This window comes from Schistocerca piceifrons, chromosome 1, assembly GCF_021461385.2.
Source record: "Schistocerca piceifrons isolate TAMUIC-IGC-003096 chromosome 1, iqSchPice1.1, whole genome shotgun sequence".
NCBI classification, from domain to species: Eukaryota; Metazoa; Arthropoda; class Insecta; order Orthoptera; family Acrididae; genus Schistocerca; species Schistocerca piceifrons.
The window spans coordinates 44,503,774-44,524,673 of record NC_060138.1 but is presented as its reverse complement, the minus strand read 5'-3'; the positions used below and the strand labels follow the sequence as shown (position 1 = coordinate 44,524,673).

General features: G+C 41.9%; 1 protein-coding gene across 1 annotated transcript in view; it reads left to right on the top strand.

Moving 5' to 3' along the window:
* The first annotated feature begins 3,082 nt into the window (after positions 1-3,082).
* LOC124776129 (venom carboxylesterase-6-like) overlaps positions 3,083-20,900 on the top strand; it is a 102,385-nt gene continuing 84,567 nt past the window's right edge. Inside the window, exon 1 of the mRNA XM_047251002.1 lies at positions 3,083-3,097. Within this exon, the coding sequence (XP_047106958.1) occupies positions 3,083-3,097 (15 nt within the window). The remainder of the gene's footprint in view (positions 3,098-20,900) is intronic.

Below are 20,900 nucleotides of genomic sequence, written 5' to 3'. Positions count from 1 at the left end.
AATATTATCTTCAGAACCAGAGCGCAATAAATTTTCTATACCATGTAAATCCAATTCATTTATAGTTTTTTATACAATTCTAAGCCTATATCAAAAAATCGTTTGAATTTAGGCTCAATCAAATAAATAAAATATGGATGAGCAGATGGTATTACACTGACTATATTTTCCGGAGGGATACAATTATAGCTTAATAAAAGGGATAGTACCTTTTTCGCTGTTTTTTCAGCATTGCACCCTTTCCGTGTAACGATTGGCTGGCGCTTGCTATGAGGCCATTTATATGCTGCATCACTGGCGAATCCGCTTCCACATTGATTAACATTTCCAGTGTCTTGCCCCTCCAATACTGTGAGGGATTGCTCGACGAAAGAGTTCCATTGTATAATTTCAAGCTCACCAGGCAATCACTTATCGGTTCCTCTAAGCCGAACTTGTCCCCTACTTGGCCGTTTTTGCAAGTAGAGATATAAAAGAACATTGAGCCAATCGATGTCTGACATGGCTGCGATTGCTCTAGTGCGTCTTGTTGTTTTCTTAATTCGACTGGAAATACATCCGTCAGTTCAAAACCTACAGCGGCACCGTCTTGATGAGTAGAGACAGTCGTGTATGAGGTGGATGTGGTCCCCATCAAGTTTCCACATGATAATCTGGCCAGGGTAGGTTTGTGCAATGATATTAATTCGTCTACAGAATTCATCAACTTCGTCCTCTCCTCTGAGGACAATAACGTCACTGTAATACCATCTTTCAGAGATCTCAGATATTCGGAGAAGCTCTGGAAACCAAAGGACGAGACTAATGACGAACTTTCGAATTGAGTCAAATAGTTCAAAATGGTAAAGATGTATTCGCCTAAGAGTCCATCTCCCTGTCCCAGCTTGCAATTCAACCTCGTCATTAAGTATATCATTGTCTTCAAGGACGGTGTTGGTATTTCTGCTTCCAGGAGAGTGAAGATCGTCTGGACGGCTTCCAACAGATTCTCCATTACAAATCTGCAAACAACAAATCAGCTATATCAGCGTTGTCTTCCTCTGAATCCGATACACTGTTTAACGAGCCACCACAACGTACACTTCTGAACAATAGAGTATTTGCACAAAACATGCACCAAAGACTATATTGTTTAACATGTGCTGGACAAGTTACCCCATATGAAAATGATGGTGTCTTAGTTACCATATTAATTTTCATTTCAATAGAAAGTGGTTGCAGTAGCACGTTTTGCCATGAATCGGATAATTTACATAAACAGTTTTCACAAATAGTATATACAAAATGCTTGCAACTTACTTCGTAAAAAAATACTTTGATTCTGAATCTACTTTGCCAGAATGTACAAATGTCAAAAGAAGACATTGTGATTAAACCAAGTGTTTCCCATGGAACTGGAATTCCTGCTCTTATTTTTCCACAATCTTCTAATGCATCATTTACGATCTCACAAATCATTGGAATATTTTCACTTTTATTAAATATATAACATTCTGGCAACCTCTGGGAATTTAACATGAAATTAAATTTCGAAACACAAAATTCCAAAAGAATATCTTCCTGTATAGTTTGTATTAAATCTAATTGAAAAACATCCAACGCATTTTGCAGTCTTCCACAAACAGAAATCGTGCAAGTTAGTACAAAGTTTCCATGGTAATAGAAGTGTACTTACTATTTCTGGCAGCTCGTTAGCGACAATAGAAGTTCTCGGTGTCGATTCAGAGGACATAATGTACAGACGACAATACCATGCCCCTTATATACTGGAGTGGTTGCTAACCAACTTCAGTTATCAACACTCATATGTCTGTCACTCCAAAAAGAAAACTTTTACACGTGCCAAACTTTTGCTGGCGTTCGTACTTGCTCAGATAATTGTCCTAAAAAGACAAATTATCTCAGCGGGACAGGGACCGCCGCCATGATGACCCCGGGGGCCCCGGTGGGTAAATGACCTTGGGCGCTCGAAACATGACGACTCGTCTTCATGTTTCGAGCGCCCAATGTCATTTACTCACCGGGCCCCAGGTGTCAGCATGGCAGCGGTCCCTGTCCTGCTGAGATAATTTGTCCTTTTAGGATAATTATCTGAGCACCAACGAACGCCACCAAAAGTTTGGCACACGTAAAAGTTTTCGTTTTCGAGTGTCATGCAGTGCCCCCTTTTTGTTCAATATGCATTTAAATGCAGAATCTTCTACATTTTATTCAGTCAGCACAATGTCGTGGTTAAATCAGTATTTAAGCACAGGATCACATAGTTCAATTCAGTACAACAGAGGAACTTTATATCCAGGACCAGTGGACGATATTGAAATGGCGAAATATGGAAACACCTTTAATGTCAATAGAGATAATAGTACACGGACAATGTTTCGACAAGATGCCGCAGATGAAATTAGGTACGGAGAAAATCCAGCATCTGATGATTTAGACGAAGAAGTCGTCGACTTTGAGTTGGAGCCAATGCCATCAGAAGAAGTTAATACTGGACTGCGGCAGTGTCATCCATATCAGTACGGTGAGGAAGGTCACACTGCAATAGATATAGATATAGACGAAATTACACCACTTTTATCTGGAACGGCTGAAACAGCAGCGGACAGCGCAACCTTGCGCACAGTTTTATCTGGAACTGGTACCGCAACTGCCATGACGTTATCAACAGCGCAAATTGCTGGAGCTGCTGGTGTTACTGCTTTTGCCGGTGCTGGAGTAGCGTATGGTGCAAAAAAATTAGTTGATCGAATAAATGACAAAGGATTGACGTTGCCAGGTAGCGACTATGTTGGGCCTGGAAACCCTATAAATATAGATGCACCGTGAAGTGCAGTAGATGCAATTGCCAAGGAACACGACGTCGGCTACGATCGCCTGTTAAAAGAAGCTACTGAACGTGCATTTACTGAAAAAGAATTCCGAGAACGAGTTCAAAAGTTTGATGCTAAAGCTATTATAGACTTTGCCATAGATTGGAGCCATACACGCAATTGCCATTCGTTTGCAGGAAAATACGGACTGAAATTAAAATCGTTTGTTGAACAGAAGATTGGAAAAGTTTTATATTCAGTAAAACCAGATGCCAAACCAGAAGGTATGTATATTTACGTGCATAATAATACTCAATAATTGATTATAAATTATATGTCGATGTTAATAATAACGTTTCTCACCTTCAGCAGAAGTACGATTGGCCTCCTTGGGAACGCCCAAATTGCAATGAAATGCATGAAGGCCAGAAACGTTATGCATATGAACAGTGGCTAATGTCACATGTACGTCGTGGTTTGACCATAGATCACGAACGTCTATCAACATCTGGCGGTACATCATTTGCACCGAGCTCAGAAAGTGTTCCTGAAATCGACTCGGAAGAGGACGTAGGAGATTCTGATGACAACGGAGAGGATCCAAACCCCGTTCGACCATTAGTTCCTTATTCTGACTCTGACACAGAAAATAGCGCTATGAACGAAGAAACAGATAAATGTACAGCATCGGCCCAAGAAGGAAAGGGTGCAAAGCAGGCTAAAAAAACACTTCCTGGCACAGCATCTCCCTCAGCTAATGGACTGGGTGATTCCGCCAACTTAAGTGATGTGCCATTACCTGCACCGTCAAAATTAGATATGGGTAACATTACCAGGTATAGAAAAGTACACAGATTTTTTACGTATGGTCTAGCATATAAAGTACTCACGCATGAAAGTGCTGTATTTATGATTACCCCTTTGGCAGATATTCCTGTTGATCGACCATTTTTGTACATGACCCCCTCTGAATTTGATTTATTACCACATGGTAGTAGAACTGTTCATTGCTCTGCACAAGTGATTGCACGTAATCCCAGGATTGCTTTCCCAGCAAATTCAAGTGACTCTGAACTTGAAACTTTAAATCAAAATAAGAATATGATTACTTCTGTGGGTATTAATTTAAAAATACCTGGTGTTAATGTTACGCCTACTGCGTTTGGCTCATCAGCTCCTATGGAAACAAGTAGTATACATCATAAACGTAATTTTAATCCAATTTGGAAATCATAGTATGGGTATAAGAATAATGAAGAATCGTTTTTAACTACAGTACCTGCCCACCAATTCAGACAACCCATTAATTTGAAATATTATTATGCCTGTGTGTCTAGTACAACGGCAAAAGGGTTGCATAATTGGGGATGGAAATGTGTTCAATCGTGTGTTTCTGAGGTAGATGCAGATTCTCGTACTGGCAGTGTTATTGTTACCTACGACTATAAACCAACATTAGGTTTTGTCAAAATACCAAAAGTTGCAAATGTTGATATATTCCTCATTACAGCTGCTGCACAAGGAGTACCTCAACGGTATACAATTACTGGTGATAAGCACTGTAATCCGTTTATGGCATGTGACAATTTTTCAAAAACACCTTTGCAACCTGCTCAAATTCAGGAGCAATTAGTACAAGCTATTACTCCAGTAACAAATGATGATGTCTCTGCATATGATGATTTAATAGAAATGGCAGATATTGCTTCTGCTGGGTACAATATTAGACTCCATGATACAAATGTTTAACCTAGCCTTCATGTAGGTATGAACCCTACATATGCTTTAAGCGCTGGCAGTTTAAATAATGATATTGTTAAATATACTGATACTCAAATGTTGTTTGAAGTTATTGCTGAATGTTCTGTTTATGCAGATGGTTTTTGAAACTCATTATCCCAGAGCAAATGTACCAAATGTTCAGGTATCTTATATGATTTATATGTCAAATGTGAAATGGAATCAGGAATCATCAGTGTACAAGGGACAATATGAAATTAAACAAGCTTGAATATAATATCTTGTATTTATTGTAAAAAACATTTGTATTGTACAAAATTGAAAAAATGAATTATTACATTGGAATATTGTTTCATTTGAATAATCAATATTATACATTTGAAGTAATTGAAAGAAAGGCAAAGGATACGGCTTTTTACAAGCATTTTTTAATTCATCAAACTTTCTCCACCTAATTGCATGTACACGAATATCTTTAAAATCTGGGTGAGAACAAATAACTGGTTGTGAATTTGAAATTAACAATAATGGGGTATGTCTTAATATAGCGTCTCCTTTGTACTTCACTCTGATGTTACATGCAATTCCTACACACACTTTTTTAAAGTCCTCAATTGCACCCTCCTCTAAAGAAATTTCATTTCCAACAATCACACATCTGTTAACAGCATCTTGCAATGCAAACTGATTCGTTCTATTATTACAATGCCCAAAGTGCCCAACATTTAAACCAAGTGAAATTATACAATCAAAAAACTAATTTTTGCCACTATTTGGTGGACCAATAATACATAGTGTGTTTAACTTTTTATTTGGTACATATATATATTTTTATCTTCAAATTCTTGTCATTGATACAATCCTTTCTTATTAATCCAAGATACAAGATTTGTTAAAAATTTTGTAGCCTCTTCAGTATCATCTTCACATTGAAATAATAAAATTTTATTTAGCAAAGAAAGAGAATCTTGGAGAGTATAATAATATTCCCAAACATTTGTTGAATTAGAATAAAAAATATTATCTTCAGAACCAGAGCACAATAAATTTTCTATACCATGTAAATCCAATTCATTTATAGTTTTTTTATACAATTCTAAGCCCATATCAAAAAATAGTTTGAATTTAGGGTCAATGAAATTAATAAAACATGGATGAGCAGATGGTATTACATTGACTATATTTTCCAGAAGGATACAATTATAACTTCATGAAAACTTTTACACGTGCCAACCTTTTGCTGGCATGGATGCTTGCTGAGATAATTGTCCTAAAAGGACAAATTATTTCAGCGTGACAGAGACCGCCGCCATGCTGACCCCCGGGGCCCTGGTGGTTAAATGACTTCAGGCGCTCATGAAATGAAGACATGACGACTTGTCTTAATGAAACATGAAGACAAGTCGTCATGTGTTCGTTTCATGAGCGCCCAAGGTCATTTACTCACCAGGGCCCCCAGGGTCAGCATGGCGGCGGTCCCTGTCCCACTGAGATAATTTGTCCTTTTAGGACAGTTATCTGAGCAAGCACCCACGCCAGCAAAAGGTTGACACGTGTAAAAGTTTCCTTTTTGGACTGACAGACATATGAGTATTGATAACTGAAGTTGGTTAGCAACCACCCCAGTATATAAGGGGCATGGTATTGTCATCTGTACATTATGTCCTCTGAATTGACTCCAAGAACTTCTATTGTCGCTAAGAACTGATTGCACTGCACTTGCTATATTTCATTGCTGGAATGGGCTGTAACTGCAGGTTTTGGGATTCTATATGTGGTGTCACCGCCTGACACCACACTTGCTAGGTGGTAGCTTTAAATCGGACGCGGTCCATTAGTACATGTCGGATCCGCGTGTCGCCACTGTCAGTGATCGCAGACCGAGCGCCACCACACGGCAGGTCTCGAGAGACTTACTAGCACTCGCCCCAGTTGTACGGACGACTTTGCTAGCGACTACACTGACGAAGCCTTTTTCTCATTTGCAGAGAAGATAGTTAGAATAGCCTTCAGCTAAGTCAATGGCTACGTCCTAGCAAGGCGCCATAGCAATTGATAGTTATCTTATGAAGCATGTCTCATCAAGAACGATACCTCACGCCATCCTGCGTGAGCTTATAGCGTGCATTTCGGCCTATTCTAGCTATACAACAAGTGGCGACGAGGCTTAAAAGAGGATTTCGCGTTCGTATTGCTCTAATTTACTTGTGTCATGGCTTCGCCACAATCTCCAGATGTACTGTCCGAATTTTATCGCTTGCTGAATCAGCATACGCAGGCGTTATTGGATGCCCTTGGACAGCTCGTCCAGGGTCAACGTGCAATGCAAACCGATGCGGCAGCCGCCGCTTCACCGCTACCACAGCCACAACATGCTGTTGCACCCCCGTTCCGGCCATTTGACCCGGCAATGGAAAGCTGGACGGAGTGGTCACGCCAATTTGGATTCCATCTCGCCACCTACAGAATTCAAGGTAACGAGCGGCCCCCTCACTTATTATCCTGTGTAGGGGTGCAAACGTACCGGGTGATAGTGAAATTATTTCCCCGACGCGACGTAGCAACTCTGTCCTACGACGAAATTTTGTCTGTTTTAGATGCCTATTTCAAGGAATCAGTCAATGTCGTTGCAAAAAGGTATACGTTCTTTCGTACCAAACGTACGGCCGGTGAGACTAATCGGGAGTGGGTTGCAACTTTGCAAGGCCTTACAAGGGATTGTGCTTTTGAGTGTGAATGTGGACTCCCTTATTCAGATACTATGGTACGTTATGCAATTGCACAGAACGTTTCTGATGTTCGTATACGGGAGCAAATTTTGAAACTAGTCAATCCCTCCCTTCAACAAGTGATAGACATATTGGATAGGCAAGACACACTTGACTTTGCTCAGGAATCATTTGCAACTTCGCCAGCTGTGTGTCACATTAACCGGCCCGCCGGGCGAGCTGCACGGAACTGTAAACAGCCCTCGCGCACGTCCGCGCAGCCACGTGTGTCGCAAATGCAGTGAAATCATGCCCGCGGTGTGCTACTAGACATTCGCGTGAGAATTCCCCGTCACGCCAAGCTATTTGCTTTTTCTGTAATGAAAAAGGACATGTTCAAAGTGTTTGCCAGAAAAAGCTCAGATTGGACACTAAAAACCATTCCAGGCCCTTTGAGTCGCGCCGGAATCGAACCAAGAATAATCAGGCTCGTGAACCTTCGCTCATGGACATTCATGTAGTTAATTCCACTCCGCCCAGTGCCGATCCTTCTAACAGTGACTGTGTTCGTCCCACAAAAAGTGTGCGTCGACATCGACGGAAATCACGTCAGGTCACGAATGCTTCTGTACCAGTGTCTGTTCACGTTGCGCGAGACGGTCGCTCTTGTCGTCAGCAGGACAATAAACTTTTTGTAGATTTGGTCATAAATGGCAACATGATCCCATTCCAGCTCGATACCGGAGCTGCAGTTTCATTGCTCAATAAAGACACGTACAACCAACTGGGCACACCTCCGTTGCGTGCTGCAAATGTTAAGTTAAATATTTATTCCGGACAGCCTATCCCTGTGTTAGGACAGTGCAGCCTTCTTGCAACATACAAGGGACAAACAAAACTTGTGTCTTTTTACGTCCTTCGTTCTTCTTCTGCAGTGAATTTGTTTGATTTAGATTTATTTCAGTTGTTTAACTTGTCTATAGTGAATCAGGTCCTATGAGTGAACCAGACTGTGCCTTCCGCCAGTGTTTCTCGTCTATGCGAAGAATTTGCAGACATTTTTGCACCGGGCCTTGGTTGCGCTAAGAACTATAAAGCACATTTGGAACTGAAAGTAAACGCACAACCGAAATTTTTCAGAGCGCGCAATGTTCCCCACGCATTGCGTGATGAGGTAGCAAGAACATTACACGATTTAGAATCACAAGGTGTGATTGAACGTGTGCAGGCTTCTTTCTGGGCATCACCCTTAGTAATATTGCCAAAACCTTCCGGAAAATTGAGACTTTGTGTGGACTTCAAGGCAACAGTGAATCCACAACTAGTGATTGCAACTTTTCCTTTACCCCGCCCGGAAGATCTTTTTGACAAACTGTGACGGGTACATATTTTTCTAAGTTGGACCTAGCCGATGCGTACTTGCAAATACCGGTGGACGAAGAATCCCAGCGCGTTTTGGTGGTTAACACGCATCTTGGGTTGTATCGATTCAAGAGACTGCCATTCGGGTGCGCATCCGCCCCTGCATTGTTTCAGCAATACCTGCAAACTGTTTGTGCGTCGGTCCCTACTGCAGCAAACTATCTGGACGATATTGTGATCTCCGGAAAGACAGAAGACGAACATTTCGCCAACCTCCGAACATTATTTCAGGTCTTGCGACAAAATGGTCTTCGCTTGCGGAAGGACAAATGTGTTTTTTGCTCGGGAGTTGCCATATTTGGGACATGTAATTAATGCACAAGGCATACATCCGAGTCCAGAGCACCTCCGTGCCATACAGGACTTGCCTTCGGCACAGAATTTGAAGCAGCTACAGAGTGTGTTGGGAAAACTTAATTATTATACTAACTATGTGCCGCAAGCCTCTTCCATTTCAGCTCCGCTTCATCGCTTACGCCGAAAAGGTGTTCCGTTCGTCTGGACGACGGAATGCGAACGCGCCTTTCGCCAGTTGAAATCGGCGATGCTTTCAAATACTTGCCTTACGCCATTCGATCCCCAGAAACCCCTTTTGTTGATGGTAGATGCATCCGATTTCGGGATCGGTGCTGTGCTTGCGCACAAAGATGGCTCGCATGATCGCCCTATTGCCTTTGCGTCCAAATTGCTGTCCTCTGCGCAAAGAAATTATTCACAGATCGAGAAAGAAGCTTTGGCTCTCGTGTTTGGTGTTACAAAGTTTCATGATTTCTTGTATGGTCGTCACTTTACCATCATCACAGACCACAAACTTTTGACATCGCTTTTTCATCCGAACAAGCCTATACCTCCACGTACAGCGCAGAAATTTATTCGCTGGTCTATTTTCCTCTCGCAGTACCGCTACGATATCTTGTATCGGTCCACTGCTAAGCACGGAAACGCCGATGCGTTGTCCCGTTTGCCTGTTGCTGAGGATAGAGCATTCGATTCTTCCGAACTTGCTTGCATGTTCATTGATTCGGAAACCGATGACGTGGTCGAATCGTTTCCGATTGATTTTCGTCGTGTAGCTACAGCCACAGCTGCTGACCCTGTCCTTGCTACGGTTTTGCGTTTTGTTGCTACGCAAGGGCCCTTGTCAAAGTCACGGATCGAGGATCTGTTGGTTTGCAGATTTTTTGCTCACAAGGAGAGACTTTTTGTACGACGTGGTGTTTTGTTGTTGCGTTCTGATAATGATCAGTCCAGAGTCGTGGTCCCACGTTCGTTACAGTCCTCTGTATTACGGCTTCTCCACCAAGGACATTGGGGTATTGTGCGAACGAAACAACTTGCTCGTCAGCACTGTACTTGGTTCGGAATCGATGCTGCGATTACGAATATGTGCTCTTCTTGCATGGCTTGTGCTGAACAACAATCCGCACCGCCGCGGAACTTCTTTGCATGGCCAAAAGCCACTTCCCCTTGGCAACGCTTGCACATAGATTTTGCTGGTCCATTCTGGAATGCTCGATGGTTGGTTGTGGTCGATTCTTTCAGTAATTTTCCTTTTGTTGTCCGGATGTCTTCCACAACGTCATCTGCCACCATCCACGCGTTAACCGCTATCTTTTGCATCGAAGGTCTTCCGCAGACTATTGTTTCCGACAATGGCCCACAATTCATGTCAGCAGAATTACAGTCATTTTGCAAGGCCAATGGTATTCAACATCTGACATGCGCACCGTTTTCGCCTCAGTCAAACGGTGCCGCTAAACGGTTGGTCCGGACTTTCAAGTCACAGATGTTGAAGTTGAAAAGAGTCGCATTCGCGGGAGGACTCGTTGTTGCTCTTTTTGTCTTCGTATCGCTCTCAGCCCCGAGATGGTCGCTCGCCGGCTGAGTTGCTCCACGGTCGTCCTCATCGAACCTTGATGTCTTTGCTACATCCGCCGCATCAGGTTCCTGTGCAGCGGCAGACTCCTGCTTTTGCTCCAGGCGACGTTGTATTCTATCGCAACTATCGCGGTTCACGGCGTTGGCTCGCAGGGCGCATTCTTCGCTGCCTCGGCCGCGCGATGTATTTGGCTTTGGGGGCCTCTGGTGAGGTGCGTCGGCATCTCAATCAGCTGCGCCTCTGTCGTCGCCTGGGTTCTGCCGCTCCCCGTCTGCTTTCAGTGACGGTGCCGTCCGGTCAGCGCCCTGGGGACCCATCTACTGGCTCGCCTCATCCCCAGGTGTTACCGACGCTGCCTTCCATTTTGCCCCATGGCGACGCGCCGCCGCCGCCGCCGCCTGTTCTCCCGCCGGCGCCGCCCGCAGTGGACGCGTCGCTGCAGCCGCCAAGCGCCTCCCTGGGTCACGCGCCGCCGATCGCTTCCCGTGACCTTCAGTCCTCCACCATGGAACTCTTGCCCGCTCCGGACCACATGGCGTCTTCGCGCGTCGGGTACCCCGACGCGATGGAGGTCGACCCTTCGGCCCCTTCTGTCTCTTTACGGGCGCATACACCGCATGTTGGCGTGCACCCTGGACTAGGTTTTCAGGCGTTTCCTAGCTCCCCTCGGACTGAATGGCCGGGTGCGGGTGGCACAGCCTCGCCTGTTGTTAGGCTCCCCGCCTCATCGCATACGCCAACATGGGGTCCTCCCCACGGCGGTCGGAAGCCTTACAACACGACCGTTCGCCGATTTGCGGGGGAGGAATGTGGTGTCACCGCCAGACACCACACTTGCTAGGTGGTAGCTTTAAATCGGCCGCGGTCTATTAGTACATGTCGGATCCGCGTGTCGCCACTGTCAGTGATCGCAGACCGAGCGCCACCACACGGCAGGTCTCGAGAGACTTACTAGCACTCGCCCCAGTTGTACGGACGACTTTGCTAGCGACTACACTGACGAAGCCTTTTTCTCATTTGCAGAGAAGATAGTTAGAATAGCCTTGAGCTAAGTCAATGGCTACGACCTAGCAAGGCGCCATAGCAATTGATAGTTATCGTATGAAGCATGTCTCATCAAGAACGATACCTCACGCCATCCTGCGTGAGCTTATAGTGTGCATTTCGGCCTTCTCTGGCTATACAACACTATAATAGTCTAAATTTAACCACAATCTATTTCATTTTAACAACTGGTTGATAAATTTGAATATATATTTCGTTAGTTCCATCGTATGCAAAAAGAACAAATGTTGGACTTGTGACGCTGTAATTGGATCATTAACATTAGAGACAATAAAACGCAAAATGGAGCTATGTGATACAGTGTATCTGAATACACAAATTCAGAATACCTATTAATTACATTTCATTGGATGTAGACATGATCCAGATTGCTTTCTCTCATGTGTGAAATAACGCATCATGAACCTCCTGCACTGAATATACCACGTGCCGTTTTGTTATATGATTTCAGCTGCATGAGCAAAAAGAAATGTCTGTTGGCAAATTTTCAACGATGTGAAAATCTTACATTAATACGTAATGCATCTCACTTTCCATAAGTTTTCAGGCACTCAGCATTATAGTTCCCTGATTCACAAGTTACAAATGGGCAGAGTTATTTTCCATCAGAAGACACATGCCACCATCTCTTCAGTTTCCACATTACGAATTTCTACAGTTCTAGCTTAGTTATTTTGCATTTCTGTCACATGTAGAGATCCACGTTACAACCGTAGCAACAAGGTTATCCAAATGTCTGGTGACATCCTGCACATATATATCTACAGGAACTTGTAAGATGATCATTCAGACATGTTGAACACCTTGCACACACATGCGAACTTTCTGCTGTCTCGCTGTTGTGGTTTTCAAACTGTTTTCATGCAACTCTCAACACTAGTTTTCTCGCTTCTAGTTTCGTCATTTCTACGCTACTGCAACATTATTTCTTCAATTGCCACAACATCTCATTTCACAAATTTCTATTTACTTCTCATCTAAAATGTATATCGTAAGTGTTTCACATCTGTATCAGTCCACATTTCAAACAAATGCCTTCAGAAATCAAATTCTAACAATTATATTTGTTTTCGATGTTAACAAACTTCTCTTTTTTTTGCACTGACAACTATGCATTTTATATCAAATTTCCCTTTCCCCTGGTCAGTTATTTTGCTGCCAAAATGGCGTAACTAGTCAACTATTTGTAGTGTTTGATTTCTTGATCTAATTCTCTCAGTGTCATCTGATTTAATTCTATTACATTCCATTACCCTTGTCTCACTTTTGTTGATTTTCGTATAGTAACCTCTCTTCAATGCGTTATCCATTCCCTTCAACTGATCTTCAAAGACCCACATCGTCTTTCGCAGATCTGAAGTGTCGTAGGCAAACCTTAAAGACTCTGTTGCTTCTCTGTGAACTTCAATCCCTTGCTTAAATTGCGATTTGGTTTCCTTGTGACAAACTTCAAAATTACCTCACTCATTTCTCGATTCCTGCTTTCGCTTTCATTTCCTTTTGTTGTTATGACAGCAGTCTTGGTTCTGTGCAACTTGTTGATAAAGCTTTCAGTCCTTGTAGTTCATTCTTAGTAACTTCATGATTTCAAAGAGCGTATTTGGGGAAAACATTTTATCACAAGTAATAATTACAAAGATCACATTCGAGTAAACATTTTCAAACTCTTCTTCCTAAGTCATTATATCCATTACGAATGACAAACTGTAGCTATGATTTACATTGGCGGTTTGTATGGGTATGATATGCAACTAGTTTCTTTTTGATTTTGATACGATTAATTGAACTACAAACTAGTTTTCGAGCCTGTGCTGGCACATCATCAGATGAAGAGATTACGGAATATTATTTTATGGACCATCTGCATCGCGACATTCTTTAAAATAACGAAAATTGTTCATTAGTTAAAGACATGTGTACCAAACAAAAAGATTGTCCTGTTTTTGGATATTTACATTAGGGTACATAACAGGTAGGTATCCATGAGGAATTCATCACTATAAAGTAAATTTTAGCTCAGCTTACACACACACACACACACACACTGCATTCAGATAAACAGTCACTGGCCATAATTGCAAACGGCACGAAGATGCTAGCTATAATACTTCGTCACATCGCGATCTTTGGGATGAGCTCCATTAAATTACAAAATAAAATGTTTTCAAGCATAGATAAAGCATGCAAGTAAACATTGCAAGCTGTATGTGTGTCTATACATTAGCAATATATATGTAATCTCAATCTACATAGTTACATGTAAACTAACAGAGCGAAACATGAACAAAAGACTAAAGGAATTAGAAACATATATGGCATACACAAATGAATATGGAAATATGCAGTCATGTATATGTGCTGAATTGTTGTTTATGCACTGGTAGAATTATAATTTATGAAGGAGGATAAATATTGCATATCATTATGTTTTTTGAATGTGTTTTGGTTCCAGGATGTCTTTGAAATTCTGGAAGAAAGAGCTTTGAATTGATTCGGTTTGTTCATTAAGGGTTTTTTTAATGACTTTAGCTTGTGAATGGAAATAGCCAATCATTAAAGGGGATATAGATACAAACATGTCTCAGCAACAAGCACCACAGAAAGGTTGTTGTCGATAATGTTGGTGCATGGATTAATAAATTACGACTAGAAATATTCTCTTGTCACAAAAAACAAAATCAGACCTTGTCTCAAACAAAACAAACGATGAATCTATAGACCCTACCTCTGTCTGTGATATTATATGATATTATTGTGAACAACAATGGTATGACATTCAACAGAAATCGGATATGTTTACTAAATAAAGACTCAAACACGATACCATTGCATGGCTTAATATAAATAATGTGAATAATTTATTCATTAGCACCAAAGTGATCTGCACTGCATCCAAAATGAACCACTATACACAGAATGTCAAAGCATACAAAGTCAATTAAATGAAGAAGAAAAATCTTAAAGAGCAGAAATTTTCAGTATCAACCTACATTGTTCTTGCAAACTCCAATAAGATGCTTACCGGTCACAATCTAATTGTGAAACTAACATCACTGAACTATACACTGTCCATACCCAAAAATACCAAGACAGGTAAAGAAACTACACTGAGCAAAAGAATTAAAGGACCACTTTTTTGAAACCCCATCGATTTCCCACATTGCAATGCATAAGTGTGAAGTTTGGCCAACTAATGTCTTCACTAATGGTACAAAAGCACACACGCCATGGAAAGCCCAGAGCTCAGATATTCATGTGATGTATAAGGTGGGTTAATGCTCTCAAACTTGCACCAAATTTCACCAAAGTTCTGCCCAACTACACTGTGAACGTGTCACATGATGGGAAGTTCATCACAACCCCTGTCGTCCCTTCACTTGACGTCTCTGCATTTGAGGTCAGAACAGCAATGCTCAGAATTGAAATTAGGCGGTTTTCTTATGGGTGACTCGGAATAGACACGGAATGGCCTCATAAGGTGGTATAAAGGACGTCAATGAAACCATCCCTTCCTTCAGGTTGCTCATTTAGACACATTTAACCGTCTAAAATGACAGTTCTCTCTTGAATGCGCAACAGAGCGACGTTCTTTACAACCTTTGACGCCGCTGACAATTCACTGTCAATTCAACCATTCCCTAAAAACATTGTGGAGCTTCAAAACCAATGAATATCATCTGACACCTTTGAAGTGTAGTGCGGCTGCAATTTTTGCTCTGGTATGTCGGTGGAACCACTACGGACTGTTAAAAACTATTCGACGAAATTTGAAGACAATCCAAACCAGCAAAGGGTTTTATGCTTCTCCAGCCCTCTTATTTTGCGCCATCCTGTGGCGAGATCATGGGGTAATGTGACATCGACACATGCATGAGTAAAATGGCAAAGGGTTCCTCTAAGATACACCAGTTCAGAAACACTCTCAGTGCCATCCATACACCTTTACAGAGCAGTTTAAAAATGCACCTGTAGAGAGACAACCCTCGACCAGATCCTAGGCGCCTGCAGGCAGGCAACCCCTTCGACATCCTTAGCGAAGTGGTGTTACACTGCTGCTCTAGTGCATCCTTGAGAGCATGTGGAATCTGAGAGGGTTTTTAAGGGGTTGTGTCTGTACAGGCACACTTTTAAGGTCTTCAACAAAGGAGTGTAGGTAGTACTGGTGGTGTTGCCAAATTGAGGTGGGGGTTTTAGAGGAAATCTTTGGCATTCTATTCATGCAAGCGTCAGCGTCGCAACCCCCTGTGATTACGTAATGCCACACGAAACAAGAGGGCCAAAAAAACGTAACCACCTATTGTTGCTTTGGATAGCCTTCAAATTTCGTCAAATGATTTTGAACAGTCCCTAGAGGTTCCAGACTGTATACCAGAGTAATAATTGTGATCAAGATCCACTCCAAATAGGTCAGATCATGTTCAATCAGGTTGACACTCTATTATGTTCTTAGAGAAGGGTTGAATCGTATTTAGAAATTGCTGTTGGTTACTGGAATAGACAGTGCAAAAGTTTCGGTGTGGCAGTACAACATTAACGTGTACATTCCGTATCGTTTTCTGACGACCAAGTACTTATGGCTCTGGACAAGGATGATACCCTGTATCAAATGAGGAAGTTAATGTATGCTTATAAACAACGAACAATGGAGCTGGATAAAAGAGTATATTTTGTTGTTGGGAGAGGGCAAGGTAAATATTTGAGTTTTGAGCTTGGCGGGGTAAGAAATGTGGAAGTATTCGAGTATGTGGGTTCACTATCCGATAAGACTGAACAGTATAAATTGAACGTATTGTCAGATGTATACCGCTGAGATGCTATGAGCTCCGCAACTGCTCTTTACACTGAACCAATTGCTCCTCATAAGATAATGTGAAGTGAAAAAGCAAAGTCGCACAATGGATAATAATTAATCACCTGTCTCAATTATCCAGTGGTGGTCCAAATGCAAATGAAATATGGGTACCACAACAGACATAGAAAAATGGATGAGGTTTTTCACCGAGCTACTAAGTGCAACTAAAGGTTACTACAACAATCTTATTTATTGCTAGCTGCATTTATGTGATTCAGGTCACTGAATGTACAATATAAATCATTATAAAAGAGCAGAGAGATACAAAAATATGTATGAAAGACCATGCAAAGTTTTAAATTGAAGACATCTCTGTGCTCTCCCTGCCACTCTGTAACGATGTCTTCTCTGCCTGCCATCCCAGGGAAAAGTGTCCTTCTCCTGACCTCCACAAAATCTAGCTGGTTCTGCCAGCGCCAGTATCTCGCTCGTCAATAGTAATATACATTCCAGTTCAAACCAACGAAAAGTTTACAACAAATGCAACAATTTCCCTACTCCTAAACAGTTGGGCAGTAGACAGAAATTCTCTCCCAGTATGTGTATGCTTTCATATTCCACCCAACGGAAGCGCTTGCACATACACACTCGCAAGTCTCATCCCTGATTCCAAAATAATTACTTTGAATCAATCGTGGGCTTCCTTGAAAAATGTAAACATGAACACCTGTGACCTCCTTTGCCCTGCAGTAGGTGACTACCACACTGAGTGTGTTATGTTTCTCTTCTGCCATAGCAGATTTCAAATTTTCTAAGAGTATTCCTTAAGCTCCTCACTTTCCGAAAGTTTACAACCCACTGACCACTCTCTCTCACACTGCTGCCTAATGTCAGTCAAAAAAAAAAAAAAAAAAAAAAAAAAAAAAAAAAAAAAAAAAAAAAAAAAAAAAAAAAAAAAACCCACTGACCACTCTCTCTCACACTGCTGCCTAATGTCAGTCAAAAAAAAAAAAAAAAAAAAAAAAAAAAAAAAAAAAAAAAAAAAAAAAAAGTGCTCCGGTCGTGGCCCACGCATCCTGTATCCAACTAACCCCTGGCTCCCAGTGAAAACATTTTTATTGTCTGCCTGCCTCACTCTCTCTTTGAGACACGTCGACTCTCACATCTGGCTGGACATCCCAAGTTTACGGAAAAGGCTAAAGAAAAGATTACTACATACACTTGTATCAAAAATTAAAGCAATAAACTGCTTTTTCCCCGTCCTGTGTCTAATTCATGATATCATCATACAAACTGTCAACAGGTGTCGTTACGATCGTCATCTGCACGGGAGACAGCATTCCAATCAACGGACAACAACGGCAGCAATGACGTCTGGGCACCTATCAAGCGGGTAGTGTTTGCAGTGTAGTCGCACATCCACAATCGCTGTGTGCACAGTCACAGACGGTGCAGTATGGCAGAGAGAAGACGCCTAAAGACTCTCTGCTGTGGTGGGACATAGGGACAATGGAGGCAGGAGAGTTGCAAACTGATGTGACCCAATGGCTTAATGAGAATCGTTCTGTTGTTTGTCAGATGAGGCGACAGGTTATAGGGACCAAAACCGTATCCCGGAGACCAGGACAGGGCCGACCACATATCACAACAGAATGAATGGAGCGTTATTTGGCTGTAAGGGCACGACAGTACCGCCTTAATACTGCACTGCATCTGGTATCTGACCTCGAAGCATCCTCTGGACGTGTTGTATCGAGGCAAACGGTCTACAGAAGGCTTCAGCAGAGTGGCCCTTATTGTTGGAGATCTGTTGTCTATCTCTGACGTGTCTTCACAGAAGGGAACGTCAACAGTGGAGCCATGAACATACAACCTGGACGTTCGAACGGTGGGCCAATGTTCTTTACACAGATGAGTCCCTATTTGGTCTGCAGAGTGATTCTCGAGGGATTCGTATCTAGAGCGCACGTGGAACACGATTTTGGGACCCAAACGTTGTGGAAAGAGACTGAATCGAGAAGGACCCCTAGCGGTGTGAGCAGGGATTATGTTGACTACTCGGACACATCTTCATGAAACTGTACTGGTAAATCAGCAAGATTTAACTGCTGTCAGGCACCATGAGGACATGTTTGGATCTCATACGCAGTTGTGCTAGTTGCTGTGGGCCCTACCGATTTGAATACCAGAGAACATGTCTGGGATGCACTAGGGAGAGTGTTACATCACGTCAGCATCCTTATTTTCCAGCCTCGCCCATTGAGGCTGCACCGAAAGAGCCTGATCATAATGATGAACATGAAAGTGGTAGCACGTGCTTTATAGAATGTCACAATCTACATGTACCTCTTAGCACGTCAATTTTGACATTGGGATCACGTAAAATGATTAAGAAAAATACTGAAAAAATAAATTTGTAGATCTGTGTTACAATACACATTTACCTATGTAAGTTTTCGCTGTTAATTGTTGTTGTTGTTGTTGTTGTTGTTGTTGTGGTCTTCAGTCCTGAGACTGGTTTGATGCAGCTCTCCGTGCTACTCAATCCTCTGCAAGCTTCTTCATCTCCCAGTACTTGCTGCAACCTGCATCCTTCCGAATCTGCTTAGTGTATTCATCTCTTGGTCTCCCTCTACGATTTTTACCCTCCACGCTGCCCTCCAATACTAAATTGGTGATCCCTTGATGCCTCAGAACATGTCCTACCAACCGATCCCTTCTTCTAGTCAAGTTGTGCCACAAGCTCCTCTTCTCCCCAATTCTATTCAATACCTCCTCATTAGTTATGTGATCAACCCATCTAATCTTCAGCATTCTTCTGTAGCACCACATTTCGAAAGCTTCTATTCTCTACTTGTCTAAGCTATTTATCGTCCACGTTTCACTTCCATACATGGCTACACTCCATACAAATACTTTCAGAAACGACTTCCTGACACTTAAATCAATACTCAATGTTGACAAATTTCTCTTCTTAAGAAACGCTTTCCTTGCCATTGCCAGTCTACATTTTATATCCTCTCTACTTCGACCATCATCAGTTATTTTGCTCCCCAAATAGCAAAACTCCTTTACTACTTTAAGTGTCTCATTTCCTAATCTAATTCCCTCAGCATCACCCGACTTAATTCGACTACATTCCATTATCCTCGTTTTGCTTTTGTTGATGTTCATCTTATATCCTCCTTTCAAGACACTATCCATTCCATTCAACTGCTCTTCCAAATCCTTTGCTGTCTCTGACAAAATTACAATGTCATCGGCGAACCTCAAAGTTTTTATTTCTTCTCCATGGATTTTAATACCTACTCCGAATTTTTCTTTTGTTTCCTTTACTGCTTGCTCAATATACAGATTGAATAACATCGGGGATAGGCTACAACCCTGTCTCACTCCCTTCCCAACCACTGCTTCCCTTCATGTCCCTCGACTCTTATAACTGCCATCTGCTTTCTGTACAAATTGTAAATAGCCTTTCGCTCTCTGTATTTTATCCCTGCCATCTTCAGAATTTGAAAGAGAGTATTCCAATCAACATTGTCAAAAGCTTTCTCTAAGTCTACAAATGATAGAAACGTAGGTTTGCCTTTCCTTAATCTTTCTTCTAAGATAAGTCGTAGGGTCAGTATTGCCTCACGTGTTCCAACATTTCTACGGAATCCAAACTGATCTTCCCCGAGGTCGGCTTCTATCAGTTTTCCATTCGTCTGTAAATAATTCGCGTTAGTATTTTGCAGCTGTGACTTATTAAACTGATAGTTCGGTAATTTTCACGTCTGTCAACGCCTGCTTTCTTTGGGATTGGGATTATTATATTCTTCTTGAAGTCTGAGGGTATTTCGCCTGTCTCATACATCTTGCTCACCAGATGCTAGAGTTTTGTCATGACTGGCTCTCCCAAGGTTTAGTTCTAATGGAATGTTTTCTACTCCGGGGGCCTTGTTTCGACTCAGGTCTTTGTCAAACTCTTCACGCAATATCATATCTGCCATTTCACCTTCATCTACATCCTCTTCCATTTCCATAATATTGTCCTCAAGTACATCGCCCTTGTATAGGCCCTCTATATACTCCTTCCACCTTTCTGCTTTCCCTTCTTTGCTTAGAACTGGGTTTCCATCAAAGCTCTTGATATTCATGCAAGTGGTTCTCCTTCCTCCAAAGGTCTCTTTAATTTTACTGTAGGCAGTATCTATCTTATCCCTAGTGAGATAAGCCTCTACATCCTTACATTTGTCCTCTAGCCATCCCTGCTTAGCCATTTTGTGCTTCCTGTCAATATCATTTTTGAGACGTTTGTATTCCTTTTTGCCTGCTTCATTTACTGCTTTTTTATATTTTCTCCTTTCCTCAATTAAATTCAATATTTCTTCTGTTACTCAAGGGTTTCTACTAGGCCTTGTCTTTTTACCTATTTGACCCTCTGCTGCCTTCACTATTTGATCCCTCAAAGCTACCCATTCTTCTTCTACTGTATTTCT